Source organism: Harpia harpyja, chromosome 3, assembly GCF_026419915.1.
Source record: "Harpia harpyja isolate bHarHar1 chromosome 3, bHarHar1 primary haplotype, whole genome shotgun sequence".
NCBI classification, from domain to species: Eukaryota; Metazoa; Chordata; class Aves; order Accipitriformes; family Accipitridae; genus Harpia; species Harpia harpyja.
The window spans coordinates 10,413,583-10,437,977 of record NC_068942.1 but is presented as its reverse complement, the minus strand read 5'-3'; the positions used below and the strand labels follow the sequence as shown (position 1 = coordinate 10,437,977).

General features: G+C 45.9%; 1 protein-coding gene across 1 annotated transcript; it reads right to left on the bottom strand.

The window, feature by feature from the left end:
• Nucleotides 1-12,399: 12,399 nt before the first annotated feature.
• OSTM1 (osteoclastogenesis associated transmembrane protein 1) lies at nt 12,400-23,448 on the bottom strand. Its single transcript, XM_052781377.1, has 6 exons — nt 23,096-23,448; nt 20,053-20,167; nt 18,461-18,558; nt 16,443-16,607; nt 15,463-15,628; nt 12,400-15,156 (listed from the first exon to the last, which is right to left on the bottom strand). The coding sequence occupies exons 1-6, from the start codon at nt 23,423-23,425 to the stop codon at nt 15,101-15,103; spliced, it is 930 nt and encodes a 309-aa protein (XP_052637337.1). The 5' UTR covers nt 23,426-23,448; the 3' UTR covers nt 12,400-15,100.
• Nucleotides 23,449-24,395: the final 947 nt, after the last annotated feature.

Here is a 24,395-nt window from a genome sequence, read left to right as displayed (position 1 = left end):
CAGCTTCTCTCATGGTTAAAAAGGGACCTAGGTTAGGGCTGGCCCCAAAATGGAGGAGCACCATGCCATGCAGGTACGCCCAGGCTCACCCTGGATTGGGGTCAGCAAGCATTTAAGGAGCCATTTGGCTCTCCTTGAAGCAGCTGCAGAGTGGACTGCCCAGACCTCCAGGGACCACAGCAGGAGCTTTGACACCAAACCTACACAATGTCACTCCTGGAGACACCTGTGTTTGGAGCCAGGTGCCACCAGAAACACAGCGCAGGACAGCCGCAGCATCAGGAGAAGGAGCTACAGCCCCTGGAGGACACAGGGTGGCCAAGAAGAGATTTTTGTAGGATGATATTGGACACCATCCTGCCCCAGCAAGGAGCTGGGCACAGGGTCTGACACCCAGAAGTCCCTTCTCAGCACCTTCCTGGAGCCGCCAGGCTCACTTTCAGAGGTGCCCCTGCAAAACAAGGTAACTGAGAAGTTCAGCGTAGACTCACCTTGGGGCAGGTGCCTCTAGATGGCCTTGCTTGAGCAGGGGGGTTGGACCAGATGAGCTCCAGAGGTCCCTCCCACCCTTAACCATTCTGTGGCTCTGTGGTACTGCGAGGATGACCAGCGTATATTTGACATATATAACAATACTGAGCTGTGGAAACATTTCATAGCTTGCACGACGTAAGGTGACTTACTTAAGTCCGTGACTCTGGAATCAAACCAGTGTTGAAGTGATGATGGATGAACCTCCAAAGCCACCCTGCAGGCTCCCATAGCGGCAGCAAGTGGAGGGCTGCTCGTGGACATGGCTGAAATGCTGCAAGGAAGCACTTGAGGGAAGAACCAAGGACTTGTGTGAAAAGCGGGCAGAAGCCGCCGCTTACAGGACACAGCGAGGAGTTTCTTCCATCCTGCAGACTCCAGGAGCTGTGCCGGCTGTCCTGCCCTGGGCACACATCTGTGAAGAGGTGGACTACTGCTGGGACGCCCAACCCTGAGTGACCCACGCACCGCTCTGAGCTCCTGCTTCCCCTCCACGTGCCTGCCTGTTTCAGCAGCAATCTCCTCGGCATCGCAGCTCCGTGGGCTCCCTGGTGGTTCCTGGTCAGCGAGCCCCTGGGCTGGCGGCACACGGCCACGGTAAGTGGCTGTGGTTGTTCTGGGACCCATAAAACCACCAACACTAACCTCTCCCACTGGCTCCTCCTGGCTGCACCCCAGAGCTTCCTTGGCTTGCTTGGTGTTTACCAAGCATTCATGCTGGTCCTGCTCCTGTAATAAACTTCACTGCAACTGCAAAGCACCCCCGTAATTTTAACGTTGCCATTTTCAATACCCCTCCAAATTAGCCAGAAAATCTCTGAAGTAAAATACAGAGTGAAAAAATAAAGTAGGAAACCTCTTCCTTTCTCTTTGGACCATCAGCTCAGATGGAGAGAGGGAGAATTTCCCATAATTGAGCTTTGCTGTTGTTACAACAAGACCTGAAGGGAACTTCTTTACCAGGGAGCAGCCTTCCCTGGCAAACACCAGGAAGTCAAAATTGGAGTATTAGGAGCAAAGTGAGGCTTTAAATAAAAATTCCCAGGTTTTTAGAGAAGATAGTCTGTCAGTCTCTTAGAGATAATATCTGCTGTATTTCAGGAGCTAGCTTTTCTTCTCAAATACAGTCACAGGTTTTCAAATACATTTATCGCATTTCTTTGCAGAACCAGGACAATGTACTGCATTACTGGTCATACAAACATCTTGTTAATCCCCAGAGGCTGAATCCAGGCATGGCGAAAGTCAGTTCATGTCCCTGGAGATCAGCAGAGTGACATTAGCTTACACTGGGCAACACTTTGGCCTATACGCTCCAATGTATTTGGCTAGCAGCTGAGGAGTTCATGACTTTTATATGTTTCAACAAAAGGCGTTGAAAAGAGCTTTTGATATGGTTATTTGGTGACAGAGATCAAACATTTCCCCTTTGCATTAATCCTTTTCATGTTTTCAGTATATAAACTAATTTTTAAAAAAAACTTATCCTGCAGGTGTTCAGGCACATGGTCTGAGAAATAGTTATTCGGGGCGTACGTGCTACAGGGGCAACTGTAGAAGAGAAATGGCAAAGGTTTAGGAAATCAAAGAGAATGTGAACCAAAACTTATGAGCCCTACCCATCGTGCCGGAACTGTCAGGCACAGTGGAGACGGGCTCCTGGACTAGAGATGACCCACAGGGCAGCTCTTACGTTCTTCAGTCAGCATTGCCCTTACGTAGCTGTCACCCCAGAGCTCATCCCTGTGAAGCTACAGATGCCCAGGGCATGTGTTTCAACGACACAAGAACTCTGTCGAAGCAGCCCCATTTCACTCGCGTGCGAGCAGTGCCAGGCTGCTCTGCCGGCTGGGACTCTGCCTGCCTGCTCCCGGGCTCGGGCAGCCGTCAGTTTGCCGGTGGGTGTAGGGAGCTGGTGGCTTTCCTCCTCCCGGAGCATCCCTCCTGGCGTGGGACAAGGGCAGAAAGGCTCTTGGGTGGGTCCCTCCGAAACTGGTGGTAGCAGGAGGGTTTGCCCGAGGGTCGGGAGAGGCTGAATTCATTTACCCACTGCTCGGCACTTGTTTTCTGACCTCTGTGGCCCCTTTGTGAGCCCCGGTCGGGGCTTGTTTGTTATGAGCACTGCTATTGTACGTGTGCTAGGCTTTACTGCTGTTCTGGAAAGCTGCCCCCAAAATGAGATTTACTTCTAAGAAATAACAAAACCCAGGCAGGCAGTCATACTCTCTTCATCTTCCCTGGTTCTTTTATTTCTTTTTAAATGACCTCTAAAATATTTTCCCATTAAAGCAAGGTCTATTTTTAAGCTACCAATGTCATTTAATTAGTCATTTTTCACGAGAGGCACATCTGACTGGAATTTATGCTCTTTTAACCCCTTATAGCAGCATATATGTTTTTTTCTGCCAGTGAGTAAGTTGGGGTCTCTTAGTCTTAGATCTGACACTCGCTACAGTTTTTTCCCTTTTCCCTCATCTTCCCCCTCAGATCCTGGAAATGAATATATTAGACAGTCTGCGCACCCCCATTTCACAGATCATCTGACTCACAGTACAGGAGCTAAGAAGTAATGCACTCTGAAATCAAGAAGATGTACTAGGGAGAAAAAGAAATACATATATATATTTTAAAATCTACTTTAAACATTTTAATTTGTCACTTACATACCTGTTCATGTTCTCTTATTGCTTATTGTCCCCTTGAATTGAGTTTCCAGCATTAAAAAAAAATGAGAGTTTCATAGTGTCAGACCAGTAAGGTAACATACAGCTTAACTTCTGCCCTGATCACATAAAGGATTGTGCTGTTCCTTTACTCAGCACTCACGACTGGGACAACATACATTTTGGGGAAAAAATGTGCAGATCTTGAATTGAAATATTCATAAATACAAACCATAGAAACCATAGCAGAGAAGAAAATGTGGTTTTGCCCAGCCTAATTACGTTTGAGATTTTGTAGCTGATTCAGAGTAGTTAGTTCAAAGGCTGAGCACATGGGTCACATCCTGGCATCCTCACGCAGAACGGCCGTGCGTCCAAATCCCTGTGATGCGCCCATTTTACTTACAGACTTCCAGACATGGCGGCACCAACAACCTTGAGAAGGTGAGAGATCAGGCAGAGGCAGAGCACATCTGTTGTACATGCTTTGCTTTTTTCTTGAGGTTACCTACCCATATGCAAGACCGCTGGCTGCTGTATGGCGAGGTGTGCGCTGCGGGGCGGTCACCCTGCCTGGGGATAAACCCTGAGTCCGAGGGAGAAGCCTGGTCCCCCTCCCAGAGCTGTAGTCCCTCTGCATTGCTGGCAGAAAGCAAAGAACTTGTGGTTTTACCTCTTACTACGGGGGCTGCTTTCACTTGAACTAAAGCAAGTGAACGTCTGCACGCATAAGCAGCAGAGAGCTGTCCCTGTTACCAGTCACTGGGGGTCAGCTTTAGTACACAATCTGCCAAGGAAAGCGAGAGAGAAGCTGTTATAAAGGAACTGGGCATGGGAAGCCCCTTCACCTCTTCCATTTTTGGAGCGGTTCCTCACTATTCAGCCGTTGTGTGAAACGGCCACGCGCTCCCCAGCAAGGCCGGCACACACGGGACGCTGGGTCAAGGCAGCCGCTGCTACACGGCTCTCTGAGGATGCTGATATTGTGCACGCTGCTGGCACTGCTTCTTGGTACTCTCCAAGCCTCTGCTCAAAGACGTAAAGCCAACAATTCCTGTTGTCATTAGTGCCCTGGATGTCTATTTACATACCAGAACCTCGTTATGCTACATGCTGCACAACCCACGACAAACGCCCGGTGCCTGTGACCCTCCTTGACGGCCGGGCAGCAGTGCTAGCAGCCCCAACGGCAGCGAGGCTGCGGGTCCCTGACAGCAGCCGTACAGGGAAAGGAGCCTACGGCCCAGTGACCTGCAAAAGGAGGCCAGGTTCTTCTGCAGAGAAAATGAAACCTGTCAGTACTGCTTCAACCTCTAAACCGACACCAGGGTGGAGAGAAGAGACTCTCTGCTTGGGAAGAGCCGCGTTGAAGTTTGCTTACTAGCTTCATGGGCAGCTTTTCTTGCAGCCCTGTGCCACGAAGGTGTGTGGGAACAGCCCCTGCTCACTAAGGGCTCTGGTACCCTGCTGCGCTCTGCAAAGCTCGAGGATGAATCTGTTACTGGGAAGAAAATCTCAGTGCTCAGGTGTAAAGCTCTTTTTGAAGCATTTGGGTACCAGTGAGGGATAAGCAACGCTTCCTAATAAAAAGCCACAATCTGCTTGTGCTGCAAAATATCAAATGTTAAAGTGATTCTGCTGCAAGATCGTCTTTGCTCAGCACTTTGGGAGATAGTTTACGTAAACTTGCTTTCATCTCCAGTAGTCCCTTTTGCCCTCTCAGGCTATGGACTTCTCTTTGCTTTCTGACCGTAGTGATCGTGAATCTCTGCTGTGCCTCGCAGTCAGCTGAATAACGCTTCCCCGAGGAAGGCTGCCGTAGTCATTTGCATTATCATGAGAACCCAGCTCCCATCTGGTGAAACCGCAGGATGCTGCACCCACCCTGCTTGAATCAGGATTGTGAATATTAAAGATAGGGCAGCAACCACAGGGTTGAAACAGAAACCATTGGGTACAGAAACCATTTCTAAGACGGCAAATGTTACTCCGTCACATTGCAGTAGTACGGAGCCAGAAGAAACAGCAAACATCATAGACTTTAGAGCTGGGAGACATGACACCAGGGCCTGGGAGAACAGGAGAACACCTGAAAGGTGTTGACTGTAGAATTTAAAGCCAGAAGAAACAGTCAGAGAAGCCAAGGATGGTCTGGTTGTCCTGGTTTCAGCTGGGATAGAGTTAACTGTCTTCCTAGTAGCTGGTACAGTGCTATGTTTTGAGTTCAGTATGTGAAGAATGTTGATAACACACTGATGTTTTCAGTTGTTGCTCAGTAGTGTTTAGACTAAAGTCAAGGATTTTTCAGCTTCTCATGCCCAGCCAGCGAGAAAGCTGGAGGGGCACAAGAAGTTGGCACAGGACACAGCCAGGGCACCTGACCCAAACTGGCCAACGGTGTATTCCATACCATGGGACGTCCCATCTAGTATAGGAACGGGGAAGGGGGGGCGGGGGAATCGCCGCTCAGGGACTGGCTGGGTGTCGATTGGCGGGTGGTGAGCAATTGCACTGCGCATCATTTGTACATTCCAATCCTTTCATTATTGCTGTTGTCATTTTATTAGTGTTATCATTATCATTATTAGTTTCTTCTTTTCTGTTCTATTAAACCGTTCTTATCTCAACCCACAGGTTTTGCTTCTTTTCCCGATTTTCTCCCCCATCCCACTGGGTGGGGGGGAGTGAGTGAGCGGCTGCGTGGTGTTTAGTTGCTGGCTGGGGTTAAACCACGACACTGGTGCAGAGCACCAGTCAGGGATGTCAGGACGCTTACCCTTGCATTGACCCTAACGGTCTATGATTGAGTTGGAGCTGTGGTTTTCAACCTCAGGGGTGCCACACATTGCACTGAAGGGCTCCATGAGAGGTGACCAGGAAAAGCAAGTTCACCTACCCTGGACAGCAAACCTTGAATAAAGCAAGTTCAAAGCCCCACTAGTGAAAAAACGGGAGACTATCAATTGAAATAAGGTTGACAAACATGGACTAAAGACCATTTGAATGCTGAACTTGAACAAGTATTTTCAAAAATACCTTACAGCTGAAAAAGAAGGATTATTCAGAAATAGTAAGTCTCATAGGAGCCCAAGTCCTGCTTTCAAAGTAGCTTGGCTATTGGGATGCTACGTGGTACTGTGGGTCAGTGGGTTTGACCACACTTCTGAAGGCTGGATTTGAACTCCCAAGTCACTAATGGGGAAAATGGTTATCGTTTTTCCCCTCAGAAGTCCAACCTGTTCCCCCGTGCATACCATAGATGTGGGGACAGCTGTGACAGGGAAAGATGCTTTAAAGCTGCAAGTGTAAAATCAGGCTGCTGGGCTTCGGCAGGGCCTGTCAGCCAGATTCCCGCAACTGCCCAGTGCACAAAGATGCAGCAGCACTGCTGATGGCAAGCTGGGGCCAGAGGCTCCAGTCTCCCACACTACCATGAATAAAAATCCAAAAGGCAGAAAGCCCTGAGCTTCCTGGAGAAACTGAGCTCTGGTAGGTCCTGTAGCCTTTCGAGCAGTGAGAGACCCATTTTATTTAGGCAGCTTACAGTTGCTGAACTGAAGGGCGTTGTTATATTTGCCACATTTTTCCTTCCTTCCCCAGCAGTGCTGTTACCAGTAGAGAACAGACACCATTTCTGGGGGGTGGTGAACCTCCTGCCAGTGGCCTTTGCTGGTGAGGTGCTGCTGTGGGACTTCACCAGCGAACCTGGGCACACACTGGGCTGCAGCTGGCTAAGTATCAGAAATAAACAGGCGAGGTTGCCTTGGCCATGCCAGCCAGCCAGTCAACAGGCAAGGTAAAAGCCAAGAAAATTGTTCCAGGAAAAAGAAAAGAAAGGAAAAGCTTAATCTTAGTAAAAATATAGTCCCTGAGCACTGGCAGGGTCAGGGTCAGATTGGGTTACCCGTTGTATAAGCCCCTGTTATACAAGCCAAGACAGGGCAGAGGCTTTCCCAGGACTATTCAATCCTGCTTTCTCTGGCTCAGTTTCACTGTTGCGCTCTCATTCCTTCCTTCCTGCTGTCCCTTCTCCTGATCCTTGCTTGGACATCAAACAGTCCGTCCAAGTGCTTCCATCACCATGATTTACTAGATCACACAAATCACTTGGTCTTTAAATAAAATATGAGCGTGGAAGCTTATGAGTGGACCTAAAGTAACTCACGTGAGTAGCTGCAATAAAGGCAGCTCCTTATATGCTGCTTATCTGCGTAACAGACAAAAAAGCTTATTATGCACTAGGGACACAGCCTGCTGTAATGCAGAGCAATCAGACCCCAGGGGCTAGATGCAAGCATCACTTAGACCTGTGCAGTCTGGACGACAACAGCAAACGGTGCTGAGGGGGCTCCTGATCACTGATTAAAAACACACCACATGCTTGTTTCATAGAAATAACATGACTGTTACTATTCATCCCCTGACCGACTTTAAACCAGCTGTTGAGGACATTATGTTCCCCTTGAAGCATGCATGCTCCTCTCTGGGCGCTCCATCCTGTTCACCTTGAGATTCTGTTTTTCCATGAAGAATTGCCCTATCAGTGGCAAACTAGTATCTTTGTCAATGCTCACCAGCCCTCTCAGCACCCCAGCACTCACCCTTCAGGCAGATGTTTTGGAAGCATCTTCAGGCTATTTTTTTTTTTTCAAGGGAGCAATGCAACGTAAGGCTACTCCTCCTAACAGACTTCCAGAGTGCATTTCCTCCTCTGGAAATAGCTGCCTTCAATCCCTCGACCCTCCCTTTGCCAGATCACTTTCAATTCTCTGATCACCTGGAGAAAAGCAGCATTCACCAGAAGACACACACACTTTCCAGAGTCAGAACCACAACCTCCATTTGGAAACCTACTCCAGCACAGTGCAAACACACTATTTTTGACATTTTTTCTCATTTCTGCATGTTTGAGTAATTGCTCTCAACTCGGCACACTTCTGCAATACTTTGAAGCTCATTTCTCTGGTTTTAATATTCTAAGTTTGACTCCAAGACCCTAAAAAGCTGCTGAAATATATATTGGCAACTCATCATAGTCTTCCAAAGAAAAAGAAATATAACATTGTACTTCAAACAGAAAATTCATTACAATTTTTAGAACTATGGACATAAGGATGCCTTAACAAATACAACTTGCTTTTTAATCAACAAGAAAGGAAAGTAATTACCTAAAGCAGTCTTTTCATGACAGAGGGAAAAAAACAAAACAGTAACCAAAACCCACTGACTTTAGAGGCTCCCAGTTGAGGCTTGCCCCTGTAGTAGGAAGAGAACATACAGTTTTACCTGGAAATGGGAGAGCTTAAACTTTTCAGACCTGGCCAGTATTATACAATAGAACAGACTTTCTATTATACATTATACAATACCAGACAGGTATAAAATACCTGTATCACTCATATTTCCCTGCCCCCTTCTATAGACTCCTTTGAAAATCTTCAGTCTTTACCACATCTATCTTAGGACTTTTCCTTGCAAAATCAAGATGCCGGCTCCTTGCAGTCTGGTTTTTCTGCAGCACAGTAAATTGCTACTGTTTCAAATGCTTGAAAAAAAATTTTTGAATGAAGTCCAAAGGAATATTCTGATTGCCAGTGGCTGTTCTGTCTTAACCTAGATCAGTTTGACATAAGCCATTTACTTCGCGGTTAACCCGGAAAAATCCTGCAGGGAATATAAATTCATGCATTAATCCTGCTCACCATTTTGGTTCCACTTAGGTTTGGATGAAGAAGGTGCCGTGTTGCAACCCCGACTCAAATCTGCTGCTTCGAATGCTTTAATAAAACACCACTCCGGAGCCCTTTGTGATCCTCAAGCAAACTCTTTATTGCAGAGGAGAGAAAGAGACACCACTGTAAGTGCTGAGCATTACAATGAAACATAAAGCAGCATTAAAGTTGCTCTGTGCTTAATGCTGCAGTTTAAGCAGCTAATCTTGTTTCGGTTGAATGGCATGTTCATTACAGCAAATAAATCAGTAACGTGTAGGATTATTGAAGAGGAAAGACATACTAAACCAGTTTAGGGCATCATATTGATTTTTTATTATTTTTTTTTTTAGTGTCTGATTTAGCTTGGCATTTTTCAACAGTCAGTTCTAATAAACGCTTGTATAGCACAGATTAAGCAGGTGGGAATGCTGCCCAGAAAGAATATTATGAATAACTTAAGGCACTGGTTTAATTGCAGCAATCCATGATACTTACTGTGCTGGCACCAGAGGGGAATTTTCAGTATTAAAGCTTCAACTGAGCTACTAGTGACTATCTCTCTTTTATTAAATATTTGAAAGTGCTTTCCAATATTTTCACCTCAGATGGGAGTAGGGGAAGATTGCAGTGTTCATTTAACTATTTAACTTATTTCCACCACAACTCATTATTTTTAAAAATAATTAGCAGCTTACTTGACGCAACTTTGCATTTCTGACACTGCAAAATATTGCAACAGCATCCCTGCTGTCCTGCCACCCAGTCAGCCCTATTCTGCCCAGTCCCGTTTGCAAGGAAGATGCACAGAAGCAAAAAAGCCAAAACCCAGCTCACACTTTATGCAGCAGGCTCTTTTCAAAGCTATACTATAGCGTATTCCTATATTCCTTCCTCACGGTGCCAGTTCCCTGGCACCAGCCTTGCCACAGCTCAGAAAAATGAGCAGGAGCAACTTGATCCAACTTTGGAGATGGTCCTGCTTCAGCAGGGACTTGGACCAGGTGACTTCCAGGGGTTGCGAAGTTGGACTGACAGGAGGAAAAGAAACACAGTTAAGGCTTAAGTGAAAGACCAAAGTGCTCCCCACTGCCAAACGGCCTCCCCTCCGCCTCAGCAATTTGTCTATGTCCATGTAGAGTGGAGGTGCCCTGTAAAACACCAATGACATCTGTGGTAACCAAGCTCCCGTCCCGCACACCATACACCAACACATCAAAGCAAGGATTTAGCAGGAAACAGGGGTGGGGAAGCTGTTTTACCTGGAGGAAAAATGCAGCTTTTTCTTCTCTGTATAAAGCTGAAAGTAACAAAATCTCCCTGCAAAACAACAATCTCCCTCTTCCTTCACCTCTAATCTGTGCCAGGTAGGAAGGTCCATCTTAGCCCACTGCACCTCCAGAGAAGTACATGTGCTCACAGGTACTCCCACACGCTCACGTTAGCCAGCACAAATCAGAAGTGCCCCAGGCACCTCCTCTGGCCCTGAAGCAGATGCTGGGAAAAACCAGTTTGGACCAGCACCATCCATCTTTCAAGCAGAGCAGATCCAAAGTGTTGAAGCTGTGTGCCATAGCCAAAGACACTGGTCTGACAGGTCCCTAAGCTGACACTCAGTCCCAGGTACAGACCATGCCAGAAACCCTTCTGATGGTCAGCAGAGATGCTGGTATCTCTGTATTAAACACCTGCACTTGGAAAAGGTTATCACACAGCTGACTCTGGTCATCAATCACATCACCTCCTGTTTTCTTCCTTTACATGTTATTTTTGCCTTAGATTAGGGTCTCCAAGATAGCAACCGCATTTCAAATCTCAGCACAACTCAAGGCTACTAGTTGCACATAAATCATCCTAGCTGACTCCAGCAAGTAGCAACAGACACTGATCACAGTGCTGGGAGAAGGAACACTTCAGAGAAATTGCAGAATCTATTAGCTGTGCTCTTCCAATGTGTAACTTTTTACACTGGCAAAAATACAGAAGGTGCATCCTACACAAACTTAACAAAGATCAGGCTAAAAATGCTTGCACCAGTCCCAGAAGGAAAATTCACAATAAAATATGAACAAAAATTAGTAAGTTACCCATACATTCTGATTAGGACTGCAGTGACTTTGCTAATCACACAGCTTACCATTCCAGAGAAACTCTATATTACAGGGCATGCAAACTAATGTATAAATTAGCAGAAATGCAAGAACATTTGATGGTACTTGATTAACTGGATAGTAAGCACCAGAAACAAAACATTAGGAAACTGAAGCCATTTTGTGATTGTAGCAGGCATTTAATAAAGATGGAAAAAAGCAGCCATTACACAAAATAAAACTATTTTTTGTTTGTGTTAAAGTCCCCTCTTTAGTGCTAAAAAGGAGTCCTCACTCAGCTTAAAGTAGAGCAGGAGCTTTGTAAAAAGCCTTTGAACCAGGTTTACTTCACCATCCACAGCATCACGCAAATCAGGCGCCCTCCCAGAAGGTGGCAGTTGCTTTTAAGTAACTCAGAAGCAAGGCCCTGTTGCCATCCCACTACCGGCTCCCATTCCCAGCCTGTGCAGGCAGTCCACCGGCACGTCCCGTCACAGACCAGTGGGAGACCTGGGCTCAACTGCTCCATCTCCCTGCTACCAGTCCCCAACCTCACCTCCACCAAGGAGCCAGAGCCTCCCCTCCCTAGCTCAGCTGCAATCAAGGCCCCATTTGTACCCTCTTTTCTCAGAGTCTTTCAACCACCTGTGAACTTTAGCAGCCTCTCCCCCTAAAAACACTGTTCTGAGTGTGCTTACAGACACCCATTTCCACCCTCAATTACTCTCTGAGCCTCTGTTCTACTCACTGGGTAAATTCCCCACTCTTCCCACTTGTCCCTCTCCCAAGTATACAAGCAACCAGAACCATTCCCTGGTTTTCCAGCTGAAGCCATGCCTCACACACTGGCATTACAAATTTCCCAGCCTTCCTGGAAGTTCCTTGCAAGGGATGCACGGAGATTTAAATTTGCCTTCGAGATACCCACATCCTACCACTAGTGCACAAGGCTACTACCATCAGGTGACACACCCCGCTCTCTCCATGGTGAGGCACTGCACTGCCATTTTAAAGAAATCTTCCAGTTCAACAGCAGTCCAACACTGTGCCTGCTGAAGCTGAAAGAGTGGCCAGCGCAGAAGACCAAAAGCCTCCCCACAAAGACAGCAAGTTATCCCCACTAGCCTTACTCATGCACACGCATCCAAGAAACTCCGTGGCAACTAACAGGAACCTTTCCATGTACTTCCATAGGCTTTGGCTGAGCTGAAACACCACCCTTCCTCAGCAGTTGCAGTTCATTTGTTCTGTAATTCAGCACAGCACTGCTTTGAAAACATCTTTCTGATGCTGTTTTCCTGCAAATGGCACAATGAGGAATAATAAGCAGGTGCTTCTGAACACAAACCCAGAACAGCAGGAGTATAAAACTACTATAAATGAAGCAACTAAGTAACCACACTGTTCATTGTTTATTGACAATATTTATTAGAGCTGATTTTCTGTGTTGAGACATTTCCTAGTAAGTATAAATATGAATCAAAGTGCTACCCCACAGTAAGAAATCTTTATTTGCACAAAAAAAGATACAAACAGCTAGTATTTCAAAGTTCATCCTATTTAGTACACATAATACCAAAAAGGCAAAAAATAAACCAAGATGAACAACTAGCAGCAAAAAGAATTCTAGTTCTCCTTCAACACAGTCTGTGTGCTTCCACATTTCTCTAGGAAACAGTATAAAGAGAATTCAATCAATTTATATATGAAATATCCTACAAAAAATATAGCACTGTGTAAAGAAAGTTAGTAGTACAAAGTTGGGGGGGGTGGTGAGAAAAAGGAGAAAATAGTAGATGTAATATTAAAAATCTCAAGTGTAAACTTCACTGCTGCTTTAAAATAAAAAACAACAAAAAGTCACATGAGTATTTCCGTTTGGCTTAGCAGCCAGGAAAATAAGAAAAGCTGATTTTTTTTTTTTTTTTTTTAAAGTGCTTAACCACCATATCCAAAAGTAATGACTTTCAGACCTACTTAACATGAATGTGCTCAAAAAGCCACTGCTTACAGTATAAAAGCTGTCATTCTGAAATGCTGCACATACAAACTGGCTTTATCTGCACGAATGAAAGATCGCTTTGAACAGCTCTCAATCATATGATGTCCCAAATCAATGTAATGCTATTAGAGCAGGCAGCTGAATAAGTCCCAGAAAGTTGAAGTTTAAGAATAATAGATATAAAAAATAATCTTTTTTTTTTTAAAGGCAGCATGCCTCTCCCAGCTGCAAGAAGGTGACTTTACATAATAAGCAAGAGAGACACAGTTTTATGTTATTGTTGTAAACTACCTAGAACAAACTGACTGCTGACCTAGTAATTCACATGTTTAACAGAGGGAGATAAATACTTCTTACTGTTAAAGTACAAAAAGGCAATCATGGGTGGGACCAATCACTAACACAGTTTTTTACTTAAACATACTGTCAACTTGCCTTTAAAACCAACAGTATGTCCTAACTCAAAAAAAAACCACCAAAAAAATAACAAGAAAACCAAGGACTTGAAAAGCTTTAGGACTTGTTACATTGTTATATATTTATTTGAGCCTTAGTGCAAAGGAAAAATTTAACATTCTAGGCTCCAAAGCAAGTCAAATACATAAGACTATTTCATGGGGGTTTTTTGACAGACATCAGACACACAGATTGCAAGAGAAATTTAATTTTTTAGCTGTAATGGCCATTTATTTTTATCTCAGGGTTAGAAAACACATTTAAAAATGGGAGCAAAGACTTTGGCATTCATTAACCTCAAGTACAGCTATAAATTGTTTCAACCCCACCACTCTCCCAAATCAGGACTATCATAACCAAACTGAACTGTTGGTATTGTTGCAGCCATTGAATTGTGCCCACAGCCTGTTAGTAGCACTATCCATCCCCGCAGTTATTGTATGAATTTCTCCACCAGCTTTGGAATCCTGCAAGCTGAAATTTGTTTACATTCATCTATTTCACAGGCCTATTTTTTTCAAACTATTTCTTGAAAGTCATCAATTCCCAACACAGTATCTTCATTGTCCTTCAGGACAGTTTTTAAGTTAGAGAACACTCTGGTTCATTTACTGCTAAAGTAATTATCTAGAAAAGGTAACTTTTCCCCTACAAAGTTCCTGTAAACACCTCTGTATTAAGCCATAGCAAGCTCTGGACCAGGAAATTCAGTACCTCCAGTGACTTGACTTTGCCTGACTTCTCTACAAAAACAACAACAACAACAAAAAAAAACCCCACCAAACATAAAAAAAAAAACTTTATAATTAAAAAGTAAAGGAAATAACACAACAGACAGACAAACAGTGAAGCATTCAGTTACCCAAGCAGATATCTGAAACAAGCCTCTGAAAATGTAACATTTGAAAAGCAATTATTTTAGTGGTTAAAGTGTGCAAATGACTAAATATGCTGCCTGTTTCAGAGATAACTGAATACTGTAGTCATCAATGATTATTATTCAAGTCTAGCAGTGGCAGTTCTGTTGCTTTTGTTGCTGGCTTTGGACATTATATATTACCACATTACCTGCATATTTCATGCCTTTTTTTTTTTTAAACATGTATCAGCAGCAGGACTTCAGAGCAGTATAGGAAAGATGGGAACTTTTTCTTTTTGAAAGGTTTCCTGTCCATCCCAAGTCTGGCAAGACTGAATATTATGTAGAATTAAACATAATGTTTCAAGCAGGAACATCAATTATTATTTCAAGTTTTGTCTGTCTATGAAAATCATCTCAAAAAGATTCAGAATCTCAGATTTCTGTGAAACAAATATGATAAATATGGAAAAATACCATGCAAGGAAAGTGTAGCTATTCTATTGATGAGAAGTACAAAAGCTTAGAAACAGAAAAACACTAGCTACAGCCCAAGACTGAAAAAACCCACAGATTTTTCAAAACCAGAGTCCATACAGTGTCACACAGCCCTGCCTTGTCATGTTTGTTAATATCCTCGCTTAGAAGTCAGACAGCATTTTGTTTAACTTGTGTTGCTCTGTATCATTACACTATACCATAATTAACTCCTCTTTTGTGCCAGCCTCATTCCAACACAATTGTACCCACTGTATAACAGCAGCAGTTCTCAGGTTTTGTTTTGCAGCTCAGCTGTATTTTTCTTGGATGTTCACAAGACTGGCATTTGACTGGATGCGCTTGGCTAGAAAGGGAAAAATTATATGAAAATTAAACACAAAGAATTCCGCAAAACTGGTCTCTCCACTCCCTCTATTTATCCAACACAGACTTGCAAACAGCTTTCTGTTCACGTCCAGAAACTTTAATGAAAAGATATGGCTGAAGCTCTTTACTCCCTTCTTCAGGGGACAGCAGCAGACTAATAGTCACTATTAGCGCCGTCAGCACAGCTGCAGGCAGATCTGGCTGGGCCCCCTCTCCCACAAGAGCCAAGAGAGTCCCTGGCACCACCCAACTCTAACAGTGAAATGCCAGCACCACCACTTACGCAAAATGAGTATCCGTTTCTTCTGCTTCGAGTGAAGGAAGCTACTAAGATAAAAAACAATAGGTAGGAAGAGAATAAAGGATGAAACTGCAATCACTGGGACTGTATCACTGCAGGGAACAGAACAGTTGAAAGTCCTGCTCCAAAGCTTCCGAGTGATGTTCATCTAAAAGAAAAACATAAGCAAGCTGTGAAAGCAAGCACATGCATTTTCACTGTGCAGCATGGCAAACACTCAGGCCTCAAGACATGCAAGTGTTCAAATATGACCTCAAAAACCAACACTTTAACAGATCTCCCCTCAAAAGCAAGCAAATCCCTGGAAATGTAGAAGCAAACAATTTAAACAGAGCCAAGATTTCACATCAAAACTTTTACAACCTTCAAAAACAGATATACTCGATACACTGTAGACATTGCCATGTGCCTGTTTCCCAGAGAACTCACTGACAGCCTGCAGGGACAGGGCTAATCCTGTACTTTCAACAGCACTCCCTTTGCCCAACCACTTAAAACCCCACAATATAACAAAGCTTTTTCCAAACATGTGTCGCCAATGCTGAGGACCCCTAGAAACAGCTGCTGTAATACGGAATCAATTATTACACTGGCTAGAACAATAGCAGTAAAGCTTCAAATTAAAAGCCAGAAGATTAAGAGTTTGTTTGTTTTTTTTTTTTTTAAATCCATCCCCTTCACAGTAACAAGAAATTAAAGTGCAGCTACTCAAACTGGAATGCACTCGGCTGATCAGGAGCTTCAGCCATGCTCCTGCTGCACTGACTGAGGACAGGACCTTGCAAGACAGCCCCACGAAGCTAACTTCCCCCCACAGGACATCAGCCTGCCAAAGGCACTGCTGCCCATAATGTCCCACACCAAAAGGGAAAAGGCAATCCCTAGCGAGACAAGCACAAATCGCTCAGATTAATAAAGACCTCCATGACAAGCTCTCCTGTTGAGTATTAATAAATACTTACTGCATCTTCCACATCGATGCACAAGTGCGCCGAGTGCCCAGACTCACCACCTTGCCTGTTCATCCTTTGCAAATTGTTATACAGGTCATTCAACATTTTGTAGGTTTCGTTGCAGTTTTTACATACTTCTGTGTAGTTACTTGGTGACAGATAGATGGTTTGTCCCTAGGATTATAAAACAGCATTCATACAGAGTTTTAATGCATTATAAAAAAAACCCAAAACTTAAAAAACTTAAAAACTAGAGTCACACTTTAATCAAAATCCAGATTTCTAGCATCCTAGATTGAGTAGAGGCCCAGACAGACAACTCGCATGAGAATGCAGGAGGAAAAGGGACCAACTCTAATTCACTAGGGCCAGGATCCATTTCCTGCAGATTATGCATCTCATTTTTAAAGTACCAGGTCCCAGAAGGAGGAAAAAAAAAAGTTTACTAGCAATTAAATGTTATTCTGGAGCCAGAGATCAGGTTCCTTAATACTGTGTTTTGTTTTTCGTTTGCCCATACCTAACAAGTAACTGTTGTTACTGCTGAGCTGTACTGACAGGGACAGACTTTGTCATAGTACATAATCCTTTTCATTTGTGGCTGTCCTGGTTTTGGCTGAGATAGAGTCAGTTTTCTTCCTAGTAGCTGGTATAGTGTTGTGTTTTGGATTTAGTATGAGAACAACGTTGATAACACACTGATGTTTTTAGTTGTTGCTAAGTAGCACTTATCCTAAGTTAAGGATTTTTCAGTTGCCCATGCTCTGCCAGCAAGTAGGTGCACAAGGAGTTGGGAGGGGACACAGCCGAACAGCTGACCCCAACTGACCCAAAGGATATTCCAGACCATAGGATGTCATGCTCAGCATATAAAGCTGGGGGAAGAAGGAGGAAGGGGGGACGTTCAGAGTGATGGCGTTTGTCTTCCCAAGTCACCGTTACATGTGATGGAGCCCTGCTTTCCTGGAGATGGCTGAACACCTGCCTGCTGATGGGAAGTGGTGAATGAATTCCTCGTTTTGCTTTGCTTGCACGCACGGCTCTTGCTTTACCTGTTAAACTGTCTTTAGCTCAACCTACCAGTTTTCTCACTTTTACTCTTCCAATTCCCCCATCCCACCACGGGGGGGGTGAGCAAGCAGCTGTGTGGGGCTGAGTTGCCAGCTGGGGTTAAACCACGACAGTGGCCTTCACCACCCCTGAATGCAATACGACACACTTGAAAACAAAACTACAGTCTCTAAAGATATTCCAACCCAGTAATGGTTGTATCAGCTACCCACCAATCACTGGGTTAAGTTCTAGTTCAGACAAGGCTCCTAGCCAAGGCCTAAAGGCACATTTCCTAGAAATCATTAATAATAAAAAAAGCAGACAGTTTCCTCAGAGATTGTCTCACACCCATCATTTCCCATTTTTACCATTGAATGATCCCAGAACTTGGCCAGTTTCCAACTGAAATGGAATATGACCAGTTTCTTAGGCTATTTAGGGCATTTTCTTTGGGGCCAATTACCACATTCATTTCACTAAGTGAATTATATTGCCTTTGAAATATGACAAACTTTGTCTACCCATAATTTTACTAGTCAAAAGAATTGTTACAATGATTTAAGGTACTGGTCTTTCTGAACCAGTCTATATTACCAAAAGGCTATTTAAAGATTGAATTGTTAAGTCAGAAGACAACAGTTCTCCAAAGAGGTAGAAAAAGAGACTTGCAGCATGCAGACACGATGTTTCTTACTATATAATTATGAATCGTTGTGAATTCAGAAATTCTGATGTGAAGTAGCATTGCAATTACATACAAAATGAAGTCAAGGTGAATATCAATTAGAATTAATTTTAGGCTCTCAATCTGTAAACATCTGCATTTTACAGATCATTGCTTTATCTGCCTAAAATTCACAAACTCACCAGCAGTTTATTTGCCTAATGCGTATCTGCAGTTTATTCAGTATAAATAAGATTTTGCCAGCAATTAAGAGGTTTTAGTGCTTCTCTTAAATACACAGCATAAATACCTGAAGGTTATGTTCAAAACATGTCAGAGATTTATTGAATAAATCCAGGAATTCTACAGTAGAATTTGATAATCCCTCACTGCTGTTCTTTAAACAATCTGTCAAAGAGAAAGAAAAACATCAGGATATTCTAATTTCTAACATTTCCATAGCCGACAAGCCCCAGACACTCCATTCCTGCAAAAAAGGCTCTCGACTATAAAAGACAGGTCTAGTCAACACTGCAGTTTCCTTATCTGCCTGCCATTGATGTCTCAGACCTGCTGACCTAACTCTTCATCGAGAACATATTTCAGAATTAATTGGCCTTGATTAAGTGAAAGACGAAGACTATCATCAAGAGCTTTCTGAAGAGGGGGTCTGAATTATCTTTGGACTTTGAGATAAAACAAGACACTACTTTTATTTTCTACCCTGCAAATCTGGCTTTGCCCAGCAACAGTAACAGCCATTATGTGAAAGCAGAAGCACCAGCAGTGGAGATGAAACAGAGAGCATCCACGAAACAGCTAGACCACAAACACAACAGCAGAATCAGAGTGTAGGTTATTATTGTTTAAGAAAAGAGCTGACCATTTCACCAGCTTTGAGGGGAGCTCTGGGGCTTTCCTCCCAGTCATAGGCTCAACCCTACCATGTTACTACTTCCACCCATCCCACCCCACTTCACGTTCCCTAACCAGACAGACCCTTCAAAACAACAGTGGTTTGGGAATTTAGATGTTCAGCAACAGCACCATGAGAGCATGCCAACTTCCTAGAAAAATCTCCTGAAAGAAGGAAGCACCATCAGTGTTGAGGGCGAGCATTCAGCTGGACACTGGGCAGGCAGCACACAGGTCACAAGCTAAGCACAACAGGACAGCACAGACCACAGAGCTCCTCCTGTACTGCCTTTCCAGCCCTCACACAGCCCAGACTCACAAATGAAAACAAAATTCTAGGCTCTCAAGGCGCTCTGCAGCAAACCCAGCATCTTTGACACTCAACTCCACAAAGCTACTCCCACTGTTTTCTAGCACAGGGTCCCACTTCCCACACCAGGAGAACGGCAAAAAGCCACAGTTTAGCTGTAAGCATGGCACAGCACCAGCAGCATGGGGAGACTGAGATACAGGGATGGATTTGGACACCCTCCACCCACAAAATGAAATCAAAAGCATGGCTGTGGAGGCAGATACTGTTCAACGTGTAAGCATCCCAGAGTTACTGACTTTATTAACAAACAAGGAAAAGTTTCTTATGTAAGTTTTTAAAAAAATGGGAAGATGGAGAAAAACAGAAGAAACCACAATGAAGCTAAGGAAAGTCTCCAGAATGTCTGTAGATCACAAAGAAAACCAGCAAGACTACCTTTTGAAAGAATAGCCTAAAAAAAATATTTATACAACAACTAAGTCTTCCAACAGAATAGTGCCCTCAGATTTTGGCAGTATCCCTTATGAGTAAAAAGCTCTTGTACCCTTCATTGGAGCGGCTCTAGTTTAGGATTTCTGTGTTATCTACTGACTGTATTTAAATAAATACATACAATTCCAATCTGTGCAAATTTTAGGGGCTAAGTCATAACAGTAGCAGAACGAGTCACATACTTGCACAGTTGGCTGCCTCCCAGGTTTCATTAAAGAACTCCGAAAGGGTCACAACTATCTGCAGCCTGTCTGAGGTCAAGATGCTTTTGGCACAATTGTGGCTCTCAGAAGAATTCTAGAAGAAAAAGGAAACAACAACAAAAAGCAATCAAGCATTAAAAACACAAAGGGAAAAATGTGAAACACATTTTAGGCAACCACAGCTAAACAATCACAACGCATCACATCGATATATTTCTGGAATAGGCAGAGCAGAATTGACGGAACAATAATAATCTTTTGATCCACCAATTCATATTAGGAGCAACACAGCCTACTGCACATGGTCTTTGAAGACCTAGTAGGACTGCACGCAAGTCACTCAAAAACATGTGACTGAAAAAAAAAAAAAAAAGAGCAAGAGCAAGCAGAGAGACAGGGCCGCCTCTGCCAGGTAGCTCACGTTCATCCATTTCTGGGCCGCCACCCCAGGAGCCAGCTCAAGGCACGTGCAGCCAGAGAAAAGGACAGGGTCGTTCTCGTTAGGCTGAAGGAATATTTGAAGGAGCTGAACCAACGAACTGGCCTCAAAACAAACCAAACCCAAACAACAGAAAACAACATCTAAAACAGCTGTACCAACGTACTGTATCAGCAGCGAACTTCCCCCCCAGTGCAGCAATACCAGGAACGCAGACCTCTGTGAAGCAGCGCCTGCAGCCGCTCCCCCAAGCCTATGGCCAGGCCAGGCTCTCATCCTCCCCAGACATAGGTACCAAGCTCATCCGTCTTAGCAAGCCACCCAAGGTAGCCCATCCTCAAAGCAGGCACTGGCACAACTCTTACAGCAACTTACTCTTTGGACCAAGCTCATAAAAAAATGCAGAGCGACTATAAAAGCAGTTACAGAATAAACAGGAAGTATCCCTATCAGAATTCAGAACAACGTTTTTCTCCTTCAAAGCTTTATTTTCTCCCTCAAATCACTGATACAAAATCATGACCTCCAGTCAGCTGACTCCTGTGCTCTAGCTCCTGGTTTCTGGCTGCTAAATTGACTTAAGCACTTCTCAAAATTGCCAAAGCTGCCAAAAGCCTCTTTGATAAGTGACATGGGACACATGAGAAAATAATCTCTTTAACGAGAAACATGTTCCTTACAGAGCTTTATGAGAGATCCAGTTTCTGCCTCTGTTAAAACAGGTTTATTTTTTAAATAAGAAGTTTCCCTTGGAGACTCAACTGTAGAAGTCGAATATTGCCACATCTGGTAAGTCCTACGTTCACCCGCTTTCCTTTCTACCAAATTACAAACAGATATGCAAGAAAGCTGTTTATGCGGGAAACTCCCTGGTTGCTTCATGAAGGCCTTTAACTGTGAAACTTCCTCACCAGCTGCACTCGTGAGTGGGCAAAAGCACTCTAAATCCAAAACGGAATCAAGTACACCTATCCTATCATTCCTTAAATACATTTGCCTAATTTATTCTTTAATTAGCCTAGTGAGGAGGATTTTGCATTTCAGAGATGTCCAAAACTTAAGCTAGCTGCTTCTTTCGCATTGCACTATAACTACGGTAGGATGGCAAAGATAAAAACATCAGATATCTGATTACTTGTGACCATCGATTGAGGTTGCAAGAGGTCACCTCCTTTATTTATTTGGTTCGTTAATCCACCCACAGAAGGAAAGCCAAATGCTCTCCAATACAGATGTGTCTTCCAGACCACATAGTGGACCAGTCCTCCTGGGGTGCCAGTACTCAAGCATAGCAGTTGCAACGAGTTCATACATATTCTAAGTACTGGGATGTTTGGCAACCTAATCCTAGCCAAAACATCATGCTGAAAATACCCAAGAGAATTACATAATCAATTTCTCACTTTCACATTACTTAGTCACTGGTATGAAACAGCTTCCATATGAGAAACAAATTAAACACACTACAGGATTGCAGACTAAAACAAGAAACCACTGGCTAGATATTTGCCCTGGAGAGGACAATTATGAAATGAACATCCATGCGCTTTTCCAATACAAGCACTGGGGTGGTGAGGGGAAACGGGCAGACAAGACATCAAAACCAGAAAGTGGTACTTCTTCACACGACAGGTAACTAAGCTGTGAAATGGTTTGCAGCAGGACACTGCGGCACCAGAAGTTTACCTGGGTTTAAAGAGCAACAGATTTTTCTTGCCAATGGCGATTCCAAATAGATTCAGAAATCCCAAGACTGGAAGCACAATTCAGGGGACACACTGCTATAAACTTGCTCTCTGCTTGTACTCTTACCAGGGTACCCACTTCTAGCCATGATCAGAGAACAGAAAAAGGTCCTTTGGTCTGATCCACTACTGTCATCCTCACACCATCCCAGGGACTAACTTTTACAAATGGATAAACTGAATGAGAACACGCAAAACTAGTCACGAACCACCTCCAACACCAAGAAATGGGAAAAAAGAACAACTCAAGTTCTTCCACTTGCACAGAGGAGCAAAGCTTTTTTTCTGCGGGTGGAGCTGGCTGCACGGACCGTGCCAGAGCGCCGGGCAGCAGAAGGCAGCCGTCACGGGCAGCGGCGCTTCCCAAACACTCCCAACCGCTGCTAAACCGCCTGACGCACCCGGCGGGCCTTCCAGCCTGGCAACTGACCTTCGCAGGCCGGAGATCCGCTTGCCCCAAAAAACACGGGTGCCCCGCTCACCGCGGTAGTGTCCCGGGTCACACCGCCAGCCGCGCCGGGGCCCGGCCGAACACACGCCGCCTCCCCTCACCCTCGGCTCCGCGCAGGGCCGGGGTGCGGGGCTGGGCCGGACACCGGCCGGCAGGCCGCAGGGAAAGGCGAAGCAGCAGCAGCGGCCCGGGCTGGCAGCCGCCCGCCTTCCCCGAGCACCCCACCGCCCCCTGCGTACGGCCCAGCCGCGCCCCGGCAGCGGGCTGACGAAGCGGCTGGAAGCCCCAAGGGAAGCGGCCGGGGCCCCCCCAGCCCGGCGCCGGGGTCCCCGCCCCGGGCGGCCTCGCCGCGCCCCCTCCCCGCCTCGCCCGGCCCCGCGGACGCACCCCGACGGCGCGGGCGATGTTGCCGTACTGTGCGAGGAGGCGGCGGTAGTGGCGGTGGCAGGCCTGGCAGAGCCGCACCGGGCGGGCGCGGCGGCCCAGGCAGCCCGTCAGCGCCGCGCTGCCCTCGGCGAAGGCGGCGAGGAGGCGGCGGCACTCGGGCTCCAGCTCGGGCAGGTCGCCGGGCAGCCCCGCGCCCCACAGCTCCTCCGCCAGCTCCTCCGCCTCGCCCAGCGCCTCCAGCGCCAGGGGCCGGCGCGCCTGCCCGGCGGCGGGGCCGAGGGCGAGCGCCAGGGCCGGCAGCAGCGGCAGGAGGCAGCGCAGCGGCGCCATGGCGGCCGCGCCGAGGAAGCGGAAGCGCCGCGCCGGCAAACGGCCCGCCTCCGCCGCGGGGCGCCGCCGGTCATTGGTGGCGACGGGGGAAGGGGGCGGGGACAGGGGCGGGGCCGGGGGCGGGCGCAGGGGGGACCGCGGTGGGCGTGGCGTGGGGGGTGCGGATAACGGCGTGGGCTCTTGGCGGGTCGTGGCGGTGGGGCGTCCCCAGGTGCGGGTATGGGCAGGGGGCTGCAGTGCCCGGGGCGGTGTACCTGCCACACGGTGCTCCGTAGGGGGTGCGGTTTCGGTGCCATCTCTTTCGGGCGGGTGACAACGCTCTTTTCGTCCGAAAAGGGGGCTTGAAAGTAGCCGTCGTGCGGGGAGTGACTGCGAAACATGCTGAAAATACGGCAACAGTTAGGGAAAAAAATCCCCAGACCCGAGAAAAAGTTGACGGGAGGAGCAAACCGCATCTTTCCGCGGACAAACTATTTCCCACGTTTTGCCTCAAGCTCGACGCCTTTGTTGGTACCTGGCCCCAAACTTCCCCACGGCCGCTTCTCAATAAAACCGCGGTCACCAAAGGAAAACTCTTCCCAGAGCAGGAGGAGTGCGTACAGCAGCAGGCAGCCCTCCCACCGGGGATTGCAGTGCCAGGCTGTCTAATAACTCCTCTGCCTGGCAGAACCTTGACCCCGTGCCTGTCGCATCTAACGCACGCCCTTTCCAGCCATTTTGATGGGCTTTTGACCGAGTCTGGGTTTCTTAGTGCTCTGGTCAGACACACAACAGAAAGGCAGAGCAGAGCCCTGCAACTCCATACCATGGTGCCTTCGGGAATAACAGAGCTGAGCAGGAATGGCCCCATCTGTTTCTTGTGGCAGATTCAGTACTGGAAACGTGGCACCGGTGACAGGAGGCAGCGCTGGCTGACAGTGGTGTGACGGTTGCAGCAGCTGCCAGGAGTTCAGCGCTGCTTGAACTGGCT

Coding starts and splice junctions, on each gene's coding strand:
- OSTM1 (XM_052781377.1), bottom strand. CDS start 23,425: ATGGCGCCGCTGCGCTGCCTCCTGCCGCTGCTGCCGGCCCTGGCGCTC. Junction 16,608..18,460: donor GTTTTGAACATAACCTTCAG/GTATTTATGCTG, acceptor TTATAATCCTAG/GGACAAACCATCTATCTGTC. Junction 15,157..15,462: donor GAAACGGATACTCATTTTGC/GTAAGTGGTGGT, acceptor TTCCCTTTCTAG/CCAAGCGCATCCAGTCAAAT.